General features: G+C 31.7%; 2 protein-coding genes and 1 pseudogene across 2 annotated transcripts; 1 reads left to right on the top strand and 2 right to left on the bottom strand.

Moving 5' to 3' along the window:
* The first annotated feature begins 2,243 nt into the window (after window positions 1-2,243).
* On the top strand, window positions 2,244-9,423 carry LOC113510819 (putative odorant receptor 92a). The gene is made up of 7 exons (XM_026894355.3): window positions 2,244-2,903; window positions 3,672-3,837; window positions 4,061-4,157; window positions 6,350-6,451; window positions 7,222-7,310; window positions 7,861-7,927; window positions 8,926-9,423. Exons 1-7 carry the CDS (start codon window positions 2,342-2,344, stop codon window positions 8,980-8,982), a joined length of 1,140 nt encoding a protein of 379 aa, XP_026750156.2. The 5' UTR covers window positions 2,244-2,341; the 3' UTR covers window positions 8,983-9,423.
* Window positions 9,424-10,809: 1,386 nt separating this feature from the next.
* On the bottom strand, window positions 10,810-14,029 carry LOC113510656 (pancreatic lipase-related protein 2-like). The gene is given in 7 exon segments (XM_026894133.3): window positions 10,810-10,921; window positions 11,282-11,618; window positions 11,986-12,231; window positions 12,752-12,820; window positions 12,823-12,899; window positions 13,225-13,411; window positions 13,909-14,029. Coding segments are annotated over 7 exon segments (999 nt in total). The 5' UTR covers window positions 13,946-14,029; the 3' UTR covers window positions 10,810-10,875.
* Window positions 14,030-21,522: 7,493 nt separating this feature from the next.
* Window positions 21,523-24,747, bottom strand: LOC113510604 (pancreatic lipase-related protein 2-like; annotated as a pseudogene).
* Between the last annotated feature and the right edge of the window lie 1,348 nt (window positions 24,748-26,095).

Genomic DNA, 26,095 nt, shown 5'->3' on the forward strand with positions numbered 1-26,095 from the left:
TGGATGTAGGTATCGACCTCTTTTTATTTTGGTTTTTATAATTTAAAAAAAAAAACATGGCAGCTAGAGAACTATGAACGGAGACTCCCGCGCTCGTAGGCTTCACAGAACGGCGGCGAGAAAACGGAGCATTCCTATTGGCTATCGCCTCGCCATCGTCGGGAATGCGCAGTAAAGCTGCGCAGACATTCCGCGCGAGATTTGAGTGAGCCTGTAGCTACACCTACCGCAATACGGAATTGCAACCAAGTTGCGGCCCAAACATTGTGAATTTCAGAAAAAGAAAAATCAAAAAAATAAATTGTTTTTAGTGTAACAAGAGAATGTACACCAAATTTTAAATTAAACTTTCAAGAACACAATTGTGAAAATCGCATCCGAACTAATGTGGTAGTTTTTGCGCAATTTGAGAACTAATATCATCATTATCATATCAACCTTCAACTGTCCACTGCTGAACAAAAGCCTTCCCCAGAAGGGAAATTTTGCTAGTAGTTGCCACGCTTGGCAAGCAGATTGCCAACCGCAGTTAGGCTTTATAGATGTTTTAAAAGAGACGTTGCTGCCTATCCCTCTACCATTAAGTTCCTTTAGTCACATCTTAGAACACCCACTGAAAAGGAAGGGGTGGCCTATTCTATACCGGGACCACACGAGGAACTAAGATACAGGCAGACAAACAAACAGAAAGACAAACAAAATTTCTAAAAAGTATTGTTTTTCTAAAAAGTATTTGGCTTCTACTAACCCTGATACAAATAGTTTCTTAATTATCTCCCATGTACAGACATCGTCTAGTTGCTATTTTATTATACTTATTAGTAAGACAAGATAAGAAGTTTGTCTGTCATCTATTGATGTCTTATATATAATATTTTTTGATATGATTAATCAATAAATTCTAGTTTCACAGACGAAGTTATGAATTACAGTAGTAATAATTGTAAATAAAAATAAAATTATCTTCATTGTTCATTCATCAACGGACGGGTGAATAAAGATTTTACGAAGCAATAGGACACTATGGATTAATAATGCAATAGAACAGAATTATAGAAGACTTTGATGATTCATAGATGCCAACGTCTAAGAAATCATTTCAAAGCACTGAATTGTATGTCATTTAGATTTTCGCACCTCCAAATGGCGAGTTAAAGAGAATAAATTAATGTGAAATAGGTAAGATTGTGAAACAATTTTGAAAGCTATAATTTACAAATGACAAGAAAATATGGGTATATTTACAATAAATAATGTAGGTATACCTTATATTAGGGTTGTTATTTACTTTCATTCTAGGATATATTATAAATTGTGCATGATCGGAGTTTCGATTATTGATAGAATCCCAAATAGGGTTTTCGCAGAAGAATGGCAATTCTCAATAAATATTTTAAAAATAGAATGCTCGTTAATATAGACTGATTATGTACCAGTAAGTGATGATAGGAGAGAATGTAGTTAGGTATTAATCACAATGGTTTCTAGAGGAAACTGCATGAAGGATTCACTTGAAAGTATTGCGAAAAATGAACCACTTATAACCCCCTTAATATCAATCCCTTATACTCACGCAATATATTTTTTTATTGATTATAATGGAATGGTAACTCCGCCTGCGCTATCGGTATACACTGGCGGGGCACCAATGACCGATGACAGGTGAAGGTAAAGCAGATCAGTTAGCTTATCGTGACAATATCAACAATAACTCGATCACTATGGTTTCCAGGGGGCACTGCGAGGAGGTCCCCACCGCCTCACGCAATATTAGCTAACACTGCATGAACAGACGACAAGAAATGTGTTGCAGAGCATCAGAGAATAAATGTATATATTCCTTATACTCTATAGGAGGCCTATGTTCAAAAGTTGTTTAAAATATTGATATTTAAAGTAATAATTAAAGATTTAAATTTTTACAAATATATAGCCATAAATAATTATAAATATTAATTTAAAACCTATGAATTATATTATATTATATATATTATAAATATAATATAATTCATAGGCATATATTATTTTACTCACAGAACTAGATAAATAAACAATCAAATCAAAATCGAAATTCATGGACTTACATTCAAATACAGCAATGATAAGAGTACAATAACAGTATATAATAGTTAAGTCTTCAATATTCACTAAAAAATATAAATAATTATAAAATCACGTACAAAAGATTCACACAGCCCTATAATAAAAAAATAAGCATTACTTACAGCTACAGTTAGAGCATCTCTAACGTATCAGTCGATTTTCATAATTCTATAAAGAAAACACTGTGCAACAAATATAATTAAAAACTTAGGAGCGTTCGTATTTATAATTTGTCAAAATGGAACTACCTGATTTCGAAGAAATACTAAAACAAATAAAAATAAATTTTTGGATAATTGGAATACCATTTAACTATCCAAATATAAAAATCAGATACTACTTTTTCTTGATTGCGCTTATACTAATGCTTGTAGCAGAAGTAACATTTGTTGTATGCAAGATGTCTTCTGTAAACTTGTTAGATTTAACATTGCTGGCCCCTTGTATTTGTATTGGAATATTGTCTATACTTAAAATAGTATGTATTGCCAATAAAAGACAGAAAATCTTTAAATTAGCTGATTGTTTGGATAGCTTATATGGTGTTATTTTAAATAACACTCACAACAATGAGATCGTTGGTCCGCAAGTTGCCGGTTTAAAAAAAATTATAAAATATTTTTTCATTTTAAATGGCATTCTAATTGCAATATATAATTTTTCAAATTTAGCTTTCATGTTCTATGAATATATTTCAAATAAAGAAGTAAGATATCATTTGGCTTATCCAGTAATAATGCCATTTCGTACGGACATATTTTCGACTTGGTTCCTGGTTTTCATTTTTTCATCTATGAATGGTAAGATCATTTTATGATTACTTGAATCAAGCTACGATAATGTATATTATATTCATTCAAATAATAAATTATTATTATTGTATTTGAAGCATTTTATTTTCAGTGCTAATAAATTTTTAAATTAAAATATGTTGAAAATTCTTTATTTTTTCAAATTTAGAGAGTAAATACTAAAAACCTATTTTATAATAGGTTAAAAATATATCTACTAAAGGTATATTTTTATCAAATATGTTTTTAAAATTTCATCTCTATTTACTCAGTTGAAAAAATAAAATAAACTAAATTCTTAATTCTCTTTTAGTTCATTTATATATTACAGTCAGTTTATATTTTTTTATTATATTATAAAATTGAAGTTAGATTTTTACAATTATATATATTTATTTTCATCAAATCTATTTTTAACCGTCTTAAAAAAGAAGTCCTTAGTTTGTCAAAATCTTTAATTTTTTAAATTTTTTGATGCGAAAATCGGATCGATTCCAACAATTATTTTTTTTTGTTTAAGACAATATATTTTCTGATTGGTTCCATATAAATTTAATAATCAATATAATAATTTAATTTTTAGCATGTAGTTTATTTTAATTTTTTCTACTATCGACGGTAGGCCACCTATCACATTGCATCTTTATACGCTTGGAGAAAGGTAGAAAATTCGAATGTTACATTTACAACAGTCTATTAATATCCCTAACTGTCCTATTAGGTATTATAGTCGTGTACATATTTAATTTATATATATTCTATGTATTTGAATTTTAGGGTACGTTTGCGTCATTTACTATACAACGGCTGACGCTTTATATTGTATATTTACTTCTCATATTTGTCATCATTTTACTTTGCTAGCTGAAGAAATTAAATATCTTGATACTAGCAATGCAGCTAACTTAAAAAATGTTGTTAAAAATCATCAATACATATTAAGGTGAGTATTTTAAATGCTTATCTGTAAAATTATAGTTGTTAATATGTCAGATTACGGATAACATTGTCCACTACTAACTTTGGAACCGTGACCAGGCTGAATAAAAAAAGTTCCCTTTACCTAACGAAATCTGATGGGAAATGGTAACTATCATTTATAGATATAAATAGTACCATAGATATAAAATTTTTGTCTTAATTTGTGCTTAATTTCTACATTACAGATTGTCCGAAGATTTGGAAGATATTTTCAATTTACCAAATTTATTCACTGTTTTGCTAGGATCAATTGAAATCTGTGTATTGGGCTTTAATTTGACGGTAAGTATTTAAATATTTGAGAACAATGATAACCTCAAAAGTATTTCAAGCAGTGAATCCATAAAGAGAAAAGAACCTGGTAACAGAATCGTTTGGGGAGGAACAATATTCAGCTGTGTAACAATTAATAGCTAAAATGGTTATAACAGTTATTTACTAGCTATACCTATGATTTAAGTATTATAAAGCCGAACAAAATATCATTTTCTAAATACTATGTGTATGCTATACGCTTAAATTAGCTAGAGCATCGAGCCTCAGAAATGGGGTAACTTTTTGTCAGCTAATTGTCAAATTAGCTGATTCGTCTTTTTTATCAGTATTCTATATATTTACGTATACAATATATCTTGACTTATTATTTAATATATAAAATGAGTGTTTACGCATTAAAAGCATACAAAAATTATAAGACAAAATAAATATAGAAATTATAAAGGAATCACTCATAACTATTTATCACGCAAAATTGTATGAAAAAGTTGACCCACTTTTCTTGAAGCATTCATATGAGACACTCTATCCATATAATCTAATGTTATATATATGCTATAATGATTAAAAGGCAAGAAGTTTTACATATATCATTATATTAGCTTTTAACAGTCCATTACTGAACGTCAGCCTTCCCCTAAGGGGGTTTTGTCAGTAGTTTCCACGCTTGGCAGGCGAATTGGGAACTGCGGTTAGATTTTGGAGATGTTTTAAGAAGGAAGCTGCTACCCATCCCTCGCCCTCCCGTAGTCGCCTCTTACGACACCTACGGGAAAGGAACGTATGGCCTATTCTATGCCGGGACTACACAGAATCTTTACTAATATTATATCTATTTTGATATTATAAAGGAGAAAAGTTTGATTATTTATTTGTAATGAATTGACTCAAAATCATCTTAACGGATTTCTTAAATTTATTCACCTTTATAAAGCTACATTTTCAACGAGTAACATAGTCTATATGTTCGAAAATTCTATCAACCCGTGCGCAGCCAGGCTAGATTGCTAGTTTCTTATATTAGTAGTATTCCCTTAAACACTGAGATGAAGATTGACAACGGCAGATTACTAACCGTTTGTTTACTACATATGTAATAATATTTACTTAGTAAATTCTCGTTTATATTATGTATGCTTCTGTTAATTGAAACCCATATCACTGCTAAAACGGTTTCTAATATTAATGCCCGAATTTGAAACTTATCTTTAGAAACTATAATAACCTCTTATATGTGATAGTGAGTTTGTTTGTTTATTTATTAATTTATTTATTCGTATAACTGTTTTCTTAGTATTTTAATGTCTTTTTTTATGCAACTTAGAATAGCAAACAAGCTGATGGCTCACCTGATTGAAAGTGGTATCCGTCGCCTATAAACATAAGCAGTGCCATGGACATAACAGAGTAGCCCATGATACCTCCCATGCGTTGTCATTCCTGAGAACTCAGGTGTTATTTCTCTGCACCCTGTAAATTCACTGCCATATCTCACCCTTCAAACAGAAACACAGCCATGCAAATACAACTGCTTCACGGTAGAAAAACAAATGAAACAGCGGCGCCCAAACAAACGACTTTTGTACAAAGTCTCTATCTGGTAAAGAAGTGATAATAAAATTTAACATACAAATAAAGTTTGAGGTTGAGAAAGGCTACTTTTTACTCTAGTCATACTGACGCATGAATCTTGACATACACTTAGCAATTAGAATGGTGAAACCTTAGATTATATACATAGGAATGTCTCCATATAAATGATTGGAAAAAAAACGGGTCAACTTTTTCATGCATTTCTGCGTGATTAGTTATGAGTGTTTCCTTTATACCTTCTAAATTTATTTTGTTTTACAATTTTTGCAACTTTTTAATGCGTAAAAATTTATTTTATTTATAAAATATATAAATATAGATACGTCAAGATACATTATATGTTTAAAGATACATTATATGTTTAAATATATGGAACACTGATAAAAAAACAAATCACCTTATTTGACAATTAGCTGACAAGAGTTAATCCGTTTTTAAGAGTCAATGCTCGCTTTATATAATTTGAGAGAAAAGCATACAAACTAGGTATATATTGAATGATCGACATTTAACATGTCCCGTTCATGAGGACATAGTCACAGGAAGACCACTACTAGTAAAACACTACAAAACAGAATCTCAAATTAATGTTTCATCATTTTCAGATGGGTAGCTGGACTCAATTGCCTGGGTGTATTTTATTTCTTCTATCAGTACTTTTACAAATACTCATGATGAGTTATTTCGGTGAAAATATTACAAGAGAGGTAAAAAAAAAAACAAATTTAATACATTCCGGACCTACAGTTTTTTAGTATCATAATCTTAAATACAACAAGATCCTTGATAAATAAAAAAAGTCACGATTAATTTATAATTATTGATAATAGACTTTTAAAATACTGTACTATTTTGAAAACAAAAAGAATTCTTTCACGACCGATGTAGGCAATTGTCTGGTAGATTATAAAACAAATTCTTATCATGGGGCCTACATCTTAAGATCCGTATGTGCACAGTTTTATTTAAGAAGTGTTTTAAATACATCACATACAAAGCGACATAAAAAAAAAGGTACTACAGATATGTGTCAGAAAATATACTCGTAATTATTTATTGATATGTAATAAAACTAAATAAAGCCTAATTAGTGTAACGGTGTAGCCGTCTAGATCCCGGCATAGAATAGGCCACCCTTTTCTTTCGTGGGTGTCCTAATATGCAACTAAGAGAGCTTATGGTGGAGGGATGGGCAGCATCGTTCATAAAGCATCACCAAAAGCCAAACTGCACTTACTAACCCGCTTGCCAAGAGTGGCAACTACTAAAAAACCTACTACTACTACAAAACCCCCCTTATGGGGGAGGCTGTATTCAGCAGTGGAGAGTTAATGGATGTTACAACAAGTGTGACAGTAAATGATTTAAATAATGTAGAATGTATACACAAACTTATAAATCATGTCCGTCTCCTATTGAGGTAGACATAGATAATAAAATTATAACTGACCTCTATTGTACTTACATTAAATTTCAGAGCAATAAAGTCGGCGAAGCAATATATCTATGTAAATGGTACAAAATGAATAAAAGAGAAAAGCAGAACATATTAATCATAATGACGAGGTAAATAATGTTTTATAATTCTGATATAAAATATTTATTAACAAACGAGTATGATTGACGTTATACTTATAGCCGTTAGACAAGTATCAAACGAATGCATCGATACATACGTTTTCGTTATCACGTGTATTATAAAAACGATATGTCGGATGTCGCAGTCTTATTCCATCTTATGTACGAAAAGTCGAAAATATGTCTAAAGTTTGCCATTTCTTTGGGGTCTAGAAGGGCGGATCCTTTTCGAAGAAGCAGCTTTTTTTATTCATAAACTCAAATAAAACTCCCAAACCAAAAAGACACAGAAACTATATAAATTCAAATATTTTCATTGTGCGGGAATCAAACCGACGATCATTGGAAGATAATACGTTGTGATAAACCACTTCATCATCAAGATCATTAATTGGATTAGAAAGAAGTAATAATACTGAGGAAGTAGTAATGTATTCTATACAATAATTCATGTATATGTACGAGTATATAAAGAGAAATGCTTAATAAAGGACTAACTAATTCATGCAATTAAACACTCATTTTACATTTTTTATAGGTCACACAAGCCTGCCAAGTTAACTGCTTACAAATTTTCTACTATTTCATATGCGAGTTTTATGAAGGTAAGTATGGAATTACTATATTCTATACATATTTTATACATATTAATTGTCTTTGAATACACAGTACAGAAACGTACACTCACGCATTCAAATACCTTCAAATTATATTAGTAGAGAATAGGAAACGGGGTATGAACACGAGAAAGTTAAAAGTGAATTTCTTTTAACTTTCTCTTGTTATCATATGTTATAATTTTGAAAAGTGGCTAGGGGCTGGTCCCATCTTTTTTCTCTGCCTTCCACGATGCCCTTATTTATTTTAACAGAAGAAAAATATGTTTATACAGACGTGACGTCATTCACTCTGATTAGTGATTTATTTAAAATCATAATTTATTTAATTATGTTTATCATTATACCAATTAGCAAAGTTACGATAAAACACTTTATATTAATTAACATTACTATAATTAATTTTGTCGTTTCCCGGCATAGAATAGGCCACTCCTTCCTTTCCCGTGAGTGTCTTAGCGACTAAGGGAAGGCGGGCAATGGGCAGTAGCGTCCTCTTAAAATATCTCCAAAGCCTAACTGCGGTTGCCAAACCGCGTGTCAAGCGTGGCAATTACTGGCAAAATCCCGCACAGGGGGAGGTTTATGTTCAGCAGTGGACAGTTATAAGACAGTTACAGACAGTCTCATATGATGATGATGATGATGATGACTATAATTAAACTGTTTGCGTTTGTATTATAATAGTCCTAATTATGCTTATCTATTTATTATCTGATAAACTTTCAATAATTTTTTTGCCGTGTGGTCCCGACATAAAATTAGCCAGCCACCTCTTCCTTTCCCGTGGGTATCGTAAGAGAGCACTTAGGGAATTGAATGGGCGAGGGATAGGCAGCAGCGTCCTTCGTATAATATCACCAAAGCTTAACTGAAGTTGCCAACCTGTCTACCAAGCGTGCCAACTACTGGCAAAACCCTCCAAGGGGAACGCCTTTGTTCAGCAGTGGCCAGTTAAATAACTTTTTATATTGGTTTTGTTTCAGATTATTAGCACGTCATGGTCATACTTTACGATACTGAAGACAGTTTATAAATCGTAATCATAAGAATCCATTGTAATTGATTTTAGAATAATAATTATACTTTGGCTATGTATAAATGTAAACAAATCATTATTTTTTTGTAAAATTGTATGATAAAATAAATAAAATTTTGCATTAGGATGTAAAAAAAGGATTTTTTTCAAGACAGGGATTCATATGCCATGAGTATAATCCGTTTGAACCAAGTTGCCATTGAAAATATAATGCAGGTTACTACTTTACCCATGTCACTGTCAAGTATTACATGTTTTACATAACGCGTAGTACTACAACCTATATGCCAACAGTTGTAAACTAAGTTTAAGAATTGTCTAAGTTTTCTTTAATATCTTAATCTTTAGATTTGTATTTAATAATAATAAATACTTTCATATAATTAATGTAAAATTTATATAAACATATATAAACGTGATATTTATTTCTTAACAATTTTTAATCCCTGACGCAAAAAGAGGAGCGTTATAAGTTTCACGTATTTATGTGTCTTTCTGTAGCATCATAACTTTTAAATGAATGCACTAATTATAATGCAGCTTATTTCTATTTAAAAGCATGATCGAGATAGTTCTTAGTTGCAATTTATGAAGATCTGTTTAGGAGGGTACTTAAAATTTGTAATTGTATTTATTTTATATTAATAAGACAGCTGAAATTTCTTGAACAGATTTAAATGAATCTGATGTATAGAAGGACCATATTCCAAAATAACATAAAGAGCTATTTTTCATCCTAATTGGCATGGGCAAAGTCGCGAAACATACATTTGAAATTAGGTAAAGTAATAAACCTTGCAATTGTTGCAGTACTTTCTACAGTACAGAAAATTAAAAAATTTTGTCTATTCAACCTAAGCTTACTTCTATTCCCACAAAAATAACAAATAAATCGCATTTCGTTTAATCTACCACAATGCTACATCAATTTTAATTAATACTTAATCTTACGTAATCAAAAGGACGAAATTTCTCTGTATTATTATGGCTGGGTGCTTCAACAACAAACAGTCAAACAATATTATTTTCACATTTGTAATATTAGTACGGACTAATATTATTGTTCTGTTTTTATTATGCAGACATACTGGGATACTGAGATGTAATTACTGGATACTGTAAACCTTTAACTTATGAATAAACATGATAATAAAATTCATTGTAAATATTTTACTGAACTAGGTATTGTAGAAGGAAGTAAAAGAAGTTCCATAACCTTCCATATTAGCTATCAATTTCCGACTTCCATTTTATTATATGTGATTCAATTCTAAACGAGAAGTCTTAGGCAAATTATTAAATTACTGTTTGGAACTAGTGTTAACCTTTGGACACTCAAATTTCAAAAACTGCCTGGTAGTAATTGTAGTGGTCAATCTTCGTGTGTTGACAGTGACACATGTACTAATGGTAGAAGAATTAAACAAAATAATTGTATCAAATAACCAGAATTAATCATTGTATATAAAACAATATTATGATCTTATGGAATGTTAGTTTCGAACTAAAATATAATGAGGATTGATACAAAATTTTTTAATTTTTTTTTCAGATATTATGCCGTAAATATTTTTATTGCTCAGAGCAGCAAATTAAAAAAAAAAATGGATATTACAATAAATATACTGAAAATATTGTAGTTGCCCTCTTCAAATTTTGATTATAGTTAGTAAAAATCATTAGAAATAACTGTCATATAAGATGAATGCTTTGTTACACATATTTAGAATTATGTCTTAATAAATCATAAAGAGGTTTGCTTCGTTAAAAGTTTTTCATGTTTCTTGTTAGGATATTAACTAATAATAGTGAATAAAATAAAATTCCTTAGTTTAAATTTACGCTTTCATTTATTCTCTCATTTAAATATGTTTAACTTCTGTTATTCGGCATCAGTTTAAAAAGGATATCTTCTACCTGTGTTGACACGATATTGTCCAGATCTGAAACCAGAAATAGAAAATTTTAAGTGATATTTAATCACTGTCAACATTTTTTATTTTCATAAAAAAGATGTACTGCAATAATTATCATAAATTCATTACATGCAAGAAAATATCCATTGAAACAAATAATGTTACCAATTCACATTACTTTTCAACCGTAATTTATTACTTTAAATCCTCACTTAGATTAATTTGACAAGTAATGTTTTCAAGGTTAGTTTTTTTCTGGGCGATCGACATAAATCGATGATTAATAATTTAAAATTGCGTTCTACAAAAAAAATTATATCAATTGTGACAAAACCAGTTATTTTGGTTTTGAAGTCGGGTGAAAAGAAAAGTAAATAGTTAACATACCCAGTTTTTCTTAAATCGTCATTGCCCAAGGGGAACGGACTACCACGACAAGAGTTGAATGTGATTTGCCAGTTGCTCTCGCATTCGTTTCCTAACAGATGATTGTATGTGACACTGGCACCAAACAGTTCCCAGGAACGGTCATGGTCGCACAAGAAAGTCAGACAACCGGGTTGGGATCTGCCACCATTGGGGAAGAAGTCTACGTTTCCGATAGCTGTGCCAATACCAAGGCCATCGACACCTCCGTTGGTATGGATACCCTCAACGTAGATGCCGTCCTCGGAGGTAATCTTGTTGGAGTTGTAGTGCCATAAAGGGCCAGCAGGGTCCAAACCTATATACCAAAGAAAATTTAAAATAATAGAAGATAAACATATCTCATGATATTTAAATAAATAATTCAAATTATTTAATTTCTAAATAAGTCCAATCTAAGTTGCTTTAAATTATTATTATCTATAAATAAATGACTATCAAGAAATCACATAAGTACCGATAGGACTCATAGGTGACAAATTACTAATTTATATTAATAAGCACCTAATATTGTTTGACATTCATTTATCTTGACAAATCAGTATGTAAACATAAGCTGATAAGTTAACATTCTTATCATTTTTAGGTACTATCACCAAATACTTAAAACCTAACAATGTTTATAAGTTGAACATATTTTTTTAAATATATAAATTACTACTAACCAGTAACACGAGCCACTCTTCCACCAAGTTCTCTTCCGGCATTGCCAACAATATGAGCACCTAAACTGAAGCCGACCAGATGGATAGAGTCATATGGAATGCCAGTCACGGAGATAAGAAATTGAACGAACTGTCCCAAACCAACACCGATGGCTGGAACTCCAAAAACGGCGGTAACGTAGTCAGACAAAGCGAGGCGTCTCCAGTCCAAGACAATGACGTTAGTGCTTCCTTTGCCCAAATATGCTGTAAAGAAATACTTTAATGCAATTTCATAATATAGATGACTATTAGCGTTTGATGAAAAGTGAAACTAAATACAAGGATTTCAAGTAATATCATGTAATCTATATAATCCTTAGCAATTTATGTAATGCTACATAAAACAAAAGAGTAGAAACATAAATAAATATGCTAACGATGGTAAACTGTATTCTCTGATTGATTACAGTTTTAAACCATATTTATCATCACCAGACTTTTAGTGAAGTTTAAATCAACATACAAAATTACGATGTAGTTCAAATTACAAATCTTTTTAGGCACTACCATCCAAACCATATCAAATTTGTAATATCCCTTAGAAGGATACTGAATTGGCTAAATGAGATTATTTTTCAACTAATTCCTACTGTCGGACTTAAAATGAAAGAGTATTCTGATTTACTTCTTTCGTTAAATTTTTCCTATGAGGTAAAAAAAAGGCCTAACAGTACACTTTGGACTTTACGTTTAACATTTAATCAATTTAAATAATAAAACTTACCGTCCCTGACAGTTGGGTTGATACCAGCGGTCTGACTACCCAGCCAACCGTGGACAAGCACGACGGTGTTATCCTGGGGTTGAAGTTTGAATTCGTAATGGAAGCTGGATCGTTGATGATCAAAGTCTGGGCTTCGGTGGGGTTGTTCCTATAAAAATAATTAGTTTTAACAAATTTTTATTTATTCATGATCATTATACTACAGTAGTCTTTACAGTCCAGGTCAGATTGCCTTGCACTCTTTCTCTACACTAATAATAATTACAAAAAAGCTGATGAACTATGTAATAAAAAATCAGAAATTTCGTTTATATTCATAGTCTAAACGTTATGATTTTAATTTACTAATATCTATACTTCAGTAGTATTTTGTCAACATGACCTAATTGTGCTAATCACTCCAGAAAACGTGTTTAAAATTTGGTGACATACCCTTGAAAATAACTTTTTCAGTCACAACATTTACAACTCACCTAGTAAACAACAAGTAAAGGTTATTTTCAGGGTTCCTTTCGATTTCTTCTAAGAGAGCTCTATCGGGTTCGGCTTCCAAATCAGCGACATGTGGCACGCCTTCACCATCGGGGAACTCCACAAATCGTGGGTACCTCTTAGGCTCCCTTATCTCATCTTCAACGGGCACCGCAGATGCGATGTATACTAAAATTATAGGAAAGCACATAAAAATAATATAAAAATAAATCTGTTATTATACAAATTTTAAGAAAATAACCATCAGTAAATATAGTTGACTAGAAAAGGCATACGAGACATTAGCTTTGAAAAAAGATATATAAATGGGTTAATAAAGATGCTTTTAAACAGCTAATACTTCACTATTTCAAACTACATATACAGGATAATTTTTTGATAATTCATAATTTTAATTTCAATACACAATCGAGACTTTATTGCAATAAAAGTCGGCAAACGTCAGCAGTAAAGAAGCAGGTATGCAGGTACCAGTTACCTGTAAAAGCTTTTTCATCGCGTTAAATCCTAATTGTATATTTGAAAATATATATAAACAACGCGAAAATTTAAAATTAACTAACATTATTTTATTCAGAAGTGGGCAGAAAATTCATTAAAAATTGTATTTATTTTTTTTACATTTAATGATTTTTCATTTAATGTAAGCAATAAATGATACATACCCGTAGCGATTACACACAGGAACAAAGATGCCTTCATTATGCTTTGCTGGGTACCTAATTGTACTGTGTTACAAATTGCGTTCCTTTATATATGTATTCGTTAAATTCATACGCATCAATCTTATAAGATAAGATGATTTTCATTAATAGATATCATTCTCAATCTGGTCATTATCATTTATGTATTTTACATTATCCATATCAATGATTATAATCACTGTGAAAGTATTTCTCTTTATCTATTTGCTTGTTTTTTTAGGGCTGATACCATTTTAAGGACATTTGTTAGGAGAAAATATATTGAATTTTATGCAAGGTTCTTAGATTATAATTAGGATATAAGTTTCCTATTTCTGTAAACAAATTATAAAATGTTCATTATACTCTTTCAGCTCATGGGTCAGAATATGTTCTAGTCCACATTTATGTACATTTGCAAAATCTTAAAAAAATCAAAGTATAGAATTTTTTTATTGGTATTATTGAAATAATAAATATTTTATATTGATATAAATACACCTTAATATTTATTATTGACCATTTAGTTCCTTGTACGCCTATTACAACATTTACGGAACAGGAAGGGGTGGTTCTTCATATATGCACTTGGAAATTTGGTATATCCGTGATATTGTTCATGTCTATAGACGACGATTACTACTTTCCATCAGGTGGATTGTCAGCTTGTTTGTCATTCTAAATCATAAAATAAATTTCATTAAAAAATATCAGAAAGCAACTACGCTATAATAAAAACCTATTAGTATAAATACTCGTTATTATTGTAAGTTATAGACCTTGTTAGTCTTTTTAGTAATTGGCGTAGAATAACCAAAATTAGGATATCAATTACCTATACAAAGTATACGTATAGGAAACCACTCTAATATTCAAAAAGTTAAGGAAAGTACTACTCGAAAAGTAGTACAATAGAAGCATTGCTCGTTATTTTATTAATATAGAAATTAATATTATAATATAATATCCGTCAATTACCTCAAGCAATATTATTATTAACACGTACAACCACTCTTTGGTATCAACTTCCAACAGCAGTATTTCCGAACCGATACGACATCATAACCTTCAAGAAAAGAGCATATTCCTTTTAAAAAGGCCGGCAGCACACCTACAATGCCGTTGGTGTTGTGGGTGATCATGGGCGGCGTTAGTCACTTACCATCAGGTGAGCCGCATGCTCATTTGCCCCCTGTGTTGTTAAAAAAACGTTATATATATTTTATAGCTCGATTAGATACGCGCTATATCATCAAATCTGTTTTTTTATTATTGTTATTATTTTACGGTTTTGTCAAAATGTTTTTTTTTCATATATTTTGGCATAAACAATTATTAAAAATATCAGTACATTTTTTATGTATACATATTTAATACAATAGTAGAAGTTTATGTAGTTAGTTGACTAAAATATAGACGCACACAGAGTTGTAATAATGTTGCCATAATTGTAGCTGCTTTTTAATTGTTTAGCAAAGCTTCTCTTATATGTTCCTTTTTCGTTTAATAGTGTGTTATTTAAAGAATGCCTTTTTTTATCGAAATATAATTGATTCGAAATTCAAAATAATTACACTTATTAAATACGAATACGTCGAATCAATGTCCATTCTCCACCATTTATTCTTGTTCCATCTTTGTAAATAAACTTATTTTTGGGCTCTAATAGTGAAACCGGAGTCCAATGTTTCAACAATCTTTGAAATTAATAGATAGACTTTAATACTATATCACTAAACAGCGTTCATTCTAATTATGCCGTAATTAATATTATCTAATGTATAGAAAACAATAACAAAAACAAAATATAAATCGAAAATGATAAGGTCTAAACCCACAGATAATTCATTCGAGTATTAATTTTTAAACCTACAAGACAAATAATATTTATATTTAAACCGATTTGCTATATAAATGTTATTGATTATCTATCTAATTATATAATTGGCTTATAGATAGATCTGACGTATAAAATACTGATGGGTCTTTTTGTAGTCTTTTTCATGGGTACCTCTGTCTTGTACATGTTTTAGCCGCTAATTTGCTATTCTTGTATGGCTGTGTTTTGAAGGTAGAGATATAGCAATTAAATTACTGATTATCGAAGTGCAGACAGTGTAATGTGCTAGGAATACGATTGTCGTCACAGTGTATTTTATATATGATTTCCGTGGTGATATTCTTGTAGGCAAAAATTATGATATGGTACATACAAACCTTTATAAACTGTTATTATTTCACATTTTTCGATTCACTAACTTTGGAGATCAGGATGGGGAATAGCTTTTTTCTCACAATTAGAATCATAATTAAAAATCAAGTAATATAAAAAATAATAAAAATCAATTTTATAATATACAAATGAAGTCCTTTCATACCATACTCCACTTGGATAAGTAGGTCAATTTCGACATTTTGAATACCCGGTTTAGACTGGTAGAGAAATTAAATATATTTTTAAAATTATTTTCAATCAATATATGTGGGATAATAACTTGTAAAATTATCCCAAATATCAAGTCCATAACATAAGTAGTAGCTGAAATATAAGGCTGTGACAGACCACCATTTCTTTATATCTATATATCTTTATATCTATATATCTTTATATCGCGTTTCTTTATATCTTTTCTATACGGAATTATTATTATTGGAATTATGGTTTTTGTATTTTAATATTTAACAAATTGCTACTTTTATAGGAATATTATTAAAATACGAAAATCATCTTTTAATAATAAGTATTAATTCCAGTAATTTAATAATTATCTTTATTTCATATTTTTAACTAATTTTTAAAAACTAACCCTATATTTGCCTACACCTGCCGTGTCCCGGCATAGAATGGGCCACCCTTTCCTTTCCCGTTGGTGTCGTAAGAGGCGATTAAGGGAGCTTATGGTGGAGGGATGGGTAGCAGCGTCCCTCTTAAAATATCTGTAAAAACCTAACTGCGGTTGCCAACCCGCCTGCCAAGCGTGGCAACTACTGACAAAACTCCCCTGGCGAAGGCTTATGTTTAGCAGTGGACTTTTCTCGGTACCCTGTAAATTCACGCCATATCCCACCCTTCAAACTGAAACACAGCCATGCAAACACAACTGTTTCACGGTTGAAACACGAATAGGACAGAGGTACCCAACCAAACGACTTTTGTACAAAGTCTCCCTCTGGTAAATAAATAAATGTAGGGTTTATTATTATTATTTCACATTTGAGACGACATTTAATAAAATTATATTCCTCTACCTAATGATATTCAGGTAACTGATATAGAAATATCTAAAACAATGTTTATCTCAAATAAATTGGGACATTCTTGTAAAGGAAACAAATTGATATAGACATTTATTGACTCGATTTAGTGATCCAAAAACTTTGTTACAATATAGAAAGGAATATTCTTAGTAGGACCTTGAAGCTTCATTTTAGGAACATGGAAGGTAAATCAAAACAGGTGTTCCAATAACATAATATTGAAGATTTTACGTTTTAGTTGAATTTAGATAATACTGGCTGATATCCGTGGCTTTACGCGCGTGCATTCTTTTAAAATTATTATTGCGAAGGTGAGTTTGTTTATTTCTTAGCACCTTAACGGTTTCACTAATCATTATAAAATTTTGTATATACGAACCTACACTATATGGGAATAGAATGGAGAAGGATCTATTTCACCTATTAACCTATGTCCTTTTTGTCCCGGTTAGTGGACATATTCAGGTCACGCGGACAAATTCCCGAGTAATTGATGGTCAGTATATAAAGTAATGGGTTAACCTTTACAAACTTGGGGGAAAGGGATTGTTAGTAATGGAGACTGAGAATCCCATTGCTGGCAATATACCCAACCAAGTCGATCTCCTCGCGGTTTTCCCTGGAAACTATCATGGTTAGTTCCTGATAAATTCATCATGATGGGCTAACTGGCCTGTTTTCATTCTCATCTATCACCTTTTGCTGGTGCTCAGCCAGCGTATCCCGTTAACGCAAGCGGGGTTACTATTTTTACTCATCAAAAAAAAACCTTTACAAACTTTCACATTTATAATATTAAGAGATACATTTTGTAAAATATAAATTAACAAATTTATTATAATTGATTACATAATATAATACATAAAATTAATTTTATGTAATAATTGAGTTCAGAGTTTATTGCTCAGTAAGATAATGGACATCATTTATACATATATTGTTAGCAAATAAAATCTCTATTCCGTTTTACATAAGTATTGTTTTGGTTATTGAATATGGTTTTTTCCATTATTAGCCACTTTTAAACTTGTTTTTTCATTTTAAAATGACAAACAATGACAGCACAGAGATGGCAGGTAGTCTACATGAAATGGAAATTTACAAAAATTTGATTTTAAAATGATATAATACATGCCGTTTAAAAACAGTAAAAAAACGTTAAAAACATTAAAATATTATTTCTTTGAATTTTAGATAGATTTTATGACAAACAAGCTTCATTTACTGACGAGCATGAACTAAAACAGATGGCAAGTGGTAACTGGTCTTCATCGTAATCATTCTTATGTACTCGAAAGTATATATATGACGATGCAATATAAATTTTCATAGGCATCATAAAATGGAAATACTCATATGAGTATGTGAATGGAAGATATTAATATAGGATAGAAATAATATAAATAACAAAATTTCAATTTGTTTGCTCTCTTATTTTTTTATATTAATCATTTTTATTATATCTTTATCCATAAATTGGCAGATGTACGTTCTAGTTGAAAAATAATTTTCGTTACTAACGAAATTTCATAATCATTATCGTCATCACATCAGTCGTGAACTGTCTATAGCTGAACATAGGTTTGCCCCTATCGGAGGGTTTTGCCAATTGCAACTATTGGCAATGCTTATTAGAAGGTGAGTTCGCAACCGCAGTTATGTTTTGTTTTATATTTTAAGACGAATGCTGCTGGCCATTCCTCGAACTAATGCGAATAAGGTATAACTCTTACGACATCCACTGGAATTTGGAATCACTTCGGTACAATAAAATTTGCGTATTTATTTCATTATACATTTCAAAGTTTATTAATCTCTCTATATTATGATTTATTAATTGAAACTGGCAACTACATTTTACATCTATTCAATGTAGAGAGTTATCCCGGTATATTGGTTGTTGCGTGATCCCGGCATAGAATGGGCCACCCCTTTCTTTTCAATGGGTGCGGTAAGAGGATGTGCAGTAGCTAACTATGGTTAGCAACCCACCTATCAAATGTGGCAACTACTGGCAATACTCACAATTGTGGTAGGCCTATGGTCAGCAGTGGACACTTAACGACTGATATTATAAATGGTATTTTAAAGTATAAAGAAATTGTTGCCCGCAGATTCTTTCGCTTAAATTCAGTAAACATGGTGTGGATCTCTATCTATATCATATTTAATGAATTAGGGAATATACAGGGACTTTCTCTATGGTAGAGTTTTTAAAGTGTATGGAGTATAGACATTATTTAAATTATAATTTTTTGATATCGTCTTTAAGAAATTCGAACCCAAAAATACATCACTGATCGAAGGTCTAACTAATAGATACTTTGAAGTTTCATTTCAATCTATAATATATTTATTAAATATTAGCTTTTACCCGCGACTTTGTCTGCCTGACCGAGATGTATGTTTACTGATCAAGATAAGATAAAAAGTGGCCTATGCCTGTCTCATATAGTATTCATTCATTCATAAATTTCACAGTGATTAGATAAGCTGTCTGTTAATCTATTTATTACAGTGAGAAACTAAGTAAGTAAGAAACTAAGTAGAAAAAAAATGTATTATTATTATTCACCCATCCAAAGAAAATATAAACCAAACAACTTTCACAGATTATTTTATGAACGCAACTCGGTAAATTAGTCCAATTCGCACTTGACCAATTTTATTTTTACTTTTTCCACAGTCTGACAAAAATTTCCAAAAATTGGAGTGTTGATATTTATGGAATAACTTTCATAAAGAGAATGTTATAGCCGAGCGTTACTAATTCAACTATGCCACTATAGACCTCAACCATTGTGAGTTCGAATCTGGATAACTAAGTCTTTTATTGGTCCTTTTAAATGTGATAATAGAAATTACAAACCAAACGGGGATAAAGGGATTGTTAGTAATGGACATTTTACCAGAGGGAGACTTTGTACAAAAGTCGATTGCTTGGGTACCTCTGTCCCATTCGTGTTTCAACCGTGAAGCAGTTGTGTTTGCATGGCTGTGTTTCGGTTTGAAGGGTGGGATATGGCGTGAATTTACTGGGTACAGAGGAATAACACCTGAGTCCTCAGGAATGGCAACGCATGGGGGGTATCATGGGCGAAACAGTATACTCTGTTATGTCCATGGTACTGCTCGTGTCTATGGGCGGCGGTTACCACTTTCCATCAGGTGGGCCGTCAGCTTGTTTGCCATTCTAAGTTCTATAAAAAAAAAAAAAAAAAAAACATCTAATAGTCACCTTATACTTCCACGTCGAACTCCACGCAGTTTCCTCTAGAAGCTATCGTGGATACCTTTTGTAGAATTCATTACAATGGGCTAAAGGATCTGCTTTCATCCTCATCTATCATCTCTCATTGGTGTTTCTTCAGTGAATTCCGGTAGTAGAGGCGGGGTTACTATTTCATTATCACCCATTAAAACAAAACAAATGGTAGGTTCACTCAAGAGTTAAGTGTGGCAAGCATTTTAATTAGACAGAGTACATTAGATTCTAATATGCTCGGGAAAATGTGGGTATGTCAAATATTGTAGTTTTAATTAATGGAACTTAACGAGTGGGTAACCAAGTTTTGTACCAAATTATCACAATTTCTGTGATAATTTGGTTGTACTGTCTAAATGAAGTTAGTAAGAAATCAAAACATTAAATCAAATAATTGATTTTTGATTGGTAATACTATTGAACTAGTGGTGGCTGGCCATATAGCTCAAAGAACCGACAACCGATGAAGAAAAAGGATTGTCGAATATCGATCCAGCGCAAGCAAATGCTGTGTAAAATGACCCTTTACTAAATAGAGCGACAACCCTGTAGTGAGTCAGTGAATGCAGGTGGCTCAGGACAAATCTTAATGACAGTTTATAAAATAGGTATATGTTCAACAGTTGGCGGTTAACGGCTAAAATTAATGAATGAAAAAATTGGATATGAGCAGACTAGACCTTGGTCTAATTGCTAGACCAATTGTTCATTTCTTTATACTTTGTTTATTAAGTTCAATTGAAATAGACTATATATTTGTCATATTAGTAATAATAGATAAATGCTAATGACTGCCTCGTCAGGGATTACAGTCGTAAGCGTATTTATAATCAGTTAAATAAAATATAAACAACCAAACATTATCTCATTTTCTAAACAGTACAATAACTTCTAATAGATGCATGTTACGATAATATATTTGATGCTAATGATAGTGCCATTCTGGGTTATTAATACCTGACTCTTTAATCATACACATTACAAGCAAGAACAAGGTTTGTTGTATGTCTTTTAAATTTTCCGAAACTACCTTTTTAGTTAATTTTATTAAGAAAGAAATTAAACTTCCTAAATTGTGTTTATTTTATTTTATTATATTATGTGAGTTAATCATAGCCAAGTTCTAATATTCGAGTTCATTTTAAAAGGGATATCTTCTGCCTGTGTTCACACGATACTGTCCAGATCTGAAACAGAAATAGACAATGTTAGCAAAAATATTATTCTGGCCTTTTATTTAGGTTCCCACAGTTCGAAATCCATCAAGAAATCACAGTATGAACAAGAAGTTAAAGGCAAAATTATGAAATGTTTCTTTGTATTGTTAGGACAATTTGGAAATATTTTTTTCTAAATTATCTGATATCAGGATAATCTAGATTAATTAAAAATCAAAACCGAAAATAGTGATTAAGGTACAAGTAATATTTATTTAAGATTATTTAGCACTTATTTTTGATATAGTTGCAGTTTTTATCAGAAGGAGACTTTGTACATAAGTCGTTTGTTTAGGTACCTCTATTTTATTCGTGTTTCTGCCGTGAAACAGTAGTATTTGCATGGCTGTGTTTCAGTTTGAAGGGTGGGATATAGCAGTGAATATACGGAGTATAGAGGTATAATCCTTAGGAATGGCAATAACCCATGCATTGAGTATCATGGACAAAACAGTATACTATACAGTACATGAACAATATTATGTCCATGATATTGTTGTGTTTATAAGAAACGGTTACTACTTTACATCATTCTAAGTTGCATAAAAAGACTATTTTTAATATTTTAAATAATATAAGAAACATAAATATTTAACATACCCAGTTTTCCTTAAATCGTCATTGCCCAAGGGGAATGGACTACCGCGGCAAGAGTTGAATGTGATTTGCCAGTTGCTCTCGCATTCGTTTCCTAACAGGTGGTTGTATGTGACACTAGCACCAAACAGTTCCCAGGAACGGTCAGGATCGCACAAGAAAGTCAGACAACCGGGCTGGGACCTGCCACCGTTGGGGAAGAAGTCTACGTTGCCGATAGCTGTGCCAATACCAAGACCATCGACACCGCCGTTAGTGTGGATACCTTCGACATAGATGCCGTCTTCAGAGGTGATCTTGTTGGAGTTGTAGTGCCATAGAGGACCAGCGGGGTCCAAACCTGTGTAATCAAAAAATCTTAGATGAGAGAATGCATTTCTTGATTTCAAAATGAATAAATTTTTAAATCATAATTTTAATTTTCAAATCTTCAAAAAAAAAATATATAAAGATATTTTTTCTTGCAAGAGAGGCTAGTGCGCATTATTTACGTGAGCATGATTCTACCATAGATAATGTATAATTAATATTTTGTTAATGTATCTATTGACAAATACAGACTCTGTTATTTTTTATGAACTATAGAAAAAAAAGAATAGTAAAGAATTGCGAATCTATTCATGTTGTGAACTAAATAAAAGAAGAATATAATAATGGTAAGCTGACAAAGATCATGATTCAATTTTAGGAAAAAAAATACTACTAACCAGTAACTCGAGCAACTCTTCCTCCGAGTTCCCTTCCAGCATTGCCAACAATATGCGCACCCAAACTGAAGCCGACCAGGTGGATGGAATCATAAGGAATGCCAGTCACAGAAACAAGGAATTGGACAAACTGTCCTAAACCAACACCGATGGCTGGAACTCCAAAGACAGCGGTAACGTAGTCTGATAAAGCGAGACGTCTCCAATCCAAGACAATGACGTTCGCAGGGCCTTTGCCCAAATACGCTGTAAAAAACATAATAGAACAATTTGATCAATTAGATTTATAATGGTTACTTTCCATCAACTGAGAGCTAAGCATAAATTTAAATGCCTGGAGATTCGAACTCATGGCCACTGACATGTTTTCAGTCAAGACAGTAAACCGCATAAGGACACAATTTTTTTCTCTTCAAATGAATTTCGAATTTTCAAACTTTAAATCTACACTTTTCAATTATAATTTAACGCCCATTGTAATAGTAAAAATGAAGAGTTAACACTGATAAACAAATAAACAATAAAAATGAAACTTACCATCTCTGACAGTTGGGTTGATGCCAGCGGTCTGGCTGCCGAGCCAACCGTGTACGAGCACAACGGTATTATCTTGAGGGTTGAAGTTTGAATTCCTAATGGAAGCTGGGTCATTGATGATCAAAGTCTGGGCCTCGGTGGGGTTGTTCCTGTAAAAGTAACAAATACATTTGTATATTTTTTTCTTAATCCATGACCATTAAAAATAATCTTAATATCCTGAATCTGATAGAAAATAGCAAACAGGATCTACAGACAAACAAAATTTTGAATGTCAATAATACTATGTCCTCATAACATGCTTTTTCTTGTCATTGCTGAAGACTGAGATTTTAGGAATTTTAATTATGATTATTTTTCGAACTCACCTAGTGAACAATAAGTAAAGGTTATTTTCAGGGTTTCTTTGGATTTCTTCTAAGAGAGCTCTGGCGGTTCGGCTTCCAAATCAGCGACATGTGGTACACCATCACCATCAGGGAACTCCACAAACCGTGGGTACCTCTTAGGTTCGCTTAGCTCATCTTGAAGGGGCACCGCAGATGCGATGTACACTAAAATCATAAAGCAATATTATGATTAATAAAATATATGATATTTAATAAAATATTATGGAGTTAACTGTCGCTGAATTAGACACATTATTACACATTACTGATGGAAAATATTAGTATAGGTAAAGTAATATGGATAGTTACTGATAATGCTTTCACTCAGTTTTGAGATACTCTTCAAACTATATGTAAAACAGCATTACTTGACTACTGATAAAAATATAATGGTGAGAAATTCTAGAGCGATGATAACATAAAAACCAATATATGTTCTTGTCCTCGTGAAAAACTACGAAGGTAAATTTCATGGCGATTGGTAGAACCATAGAAGCACTAAATATAAGGAACAAACAAAATGCTTCTATACATCCAGTTTCGATTAAACCAGCGCAGTTTTTTTTTCTGCATGCCTTCATATAAAACAAACTAGTAGCTTAATGATGAAAGTAGTAATTTGAGCCTATAGAAATAAACACCATTAAGACACCACTGCATCACAGAATACAGTTTTACTCCCATGGAATCTAACATGCGTGCCATTCCTAAAGACTACTATATTGTTTTTGTAGTCAAAACACAAGTATAACATAAAAGTCAAAAGTAATTCGAATTGTTTATATTCTAAGGTAAGTAAATAAGTAGTACGTACCGACTCCAATTAAGCAAAGGACTAAAGACGCCTTCATTGTGTTTAATATGAAATCTACTTGTATTATACGGTATTTTAATTTGTATTGCTTTATATATATTTTTTCAAAACCTAAAGGCATAAATTTTATAAGATAAGATGTTTTTGCAATTGATATCTTAGATCATTGTTATCTATTTACTTATATTATTCACGCTAATATGAATTTAACTGTTTGTTTGTCTGCTTTGTATTTATTATTACAACCATAACAAGAACTTATTCTTTTTTTAAATCAAGCACTCATTCTACAAGTATAAAAAGATGGAAACGAGAAATACGTATTAAGGCTTTAATAAACCTGCAAGTAGAAATGTTCATATAAATGAATAATGTATGTTTTTTCCACAAAATAAGCCAATTTCTAATAATAATATTTACATCATCATATCAGCCTTTAACCGTCCACTGTTGAACATAAGACAACTGTAAACTAACCAAAACCAAAGTGTTTGAATGGTTGTGTTTCGGTTTGAAGGTTTGGGATATGGCGTGAATTTACTGGGTACAGAGAAATAGCACCTGAGTCCTCAGGAATGACAACGCATGGGGGGTATTATGAGCGAAACAGTATACTCTGTTATGTCCATGGTACTGCTCATGTCTATAGGCGACGGTTACCACTATCCATCAGGTGGACCGTCAACTTGTTTACCATTCTAAGATGTATAAAAAAAAAGAAAACTGTAGCAGTTTATAAATAAAAAGATTTCCACAATGAATCTTAACATAATGCACTTGCCGGAATAGTTAGTTTGCTAAGACAAAGTCTGGGATAAAGCTAGTTTTGTTTATTTGCAATATTTATTGCTATTTTTCGCAAATGATCAATATAATTAATGTCACATCGATTATGATGATTAATCGCGCTAATCGCATCGACTCATATCACGTGTATCAGACCACTGGAGGCGTTTAGCGGTGTCGCCAAGTGGCCAATAATAATATCACGTTTTTGGTGCATACAAGTGATGTCATTGTGTTACCTTGTTAGGTATTCTTATTAGATTGGACGGGTAGGAAAGAGATTGTCAGTAGTGAAGTTAAGCACCCTTGTTGCTAGCAAATAAATTTTTCTGGAAACCATCATGGTAGGTTCTACAAATCATCACAATGGACTGACCTGCTTTCTTCCTTATCTATCATCTCTCACTGTTGCTCCGTCAGCGTACGAGTATACCAATAGTACAGGCAGGGTAACAATTACATTTTTAGCTATTAAAAAAATAAAACTGTAGCCAGAAGGACCTGTCCAAGATTCAATATAAATTCTTTTAACATTTTCTATTACTTTTACATCATGTCGTAAAAGACATTAAGCAATCTTTGCGTAAAATATCAGGTAC

Source organism: Galleria mellonella, unplaced genomic scaffold (assembly GCF_026898425.1).
Source record: "Galleria mellonella isolate WM207_F2 unplaced genomic scaffold, CSIRO_AGI_GalMel_v1 utg32, whole genome shotgun sequence".
NCBI classification, from domain to species: domain Eukaryota; kingdom Metazoa; phylum Arthropoda; class Insecta; order Lepidoptera; family Pyralidae; genus Galleria; species Galleria mellonella.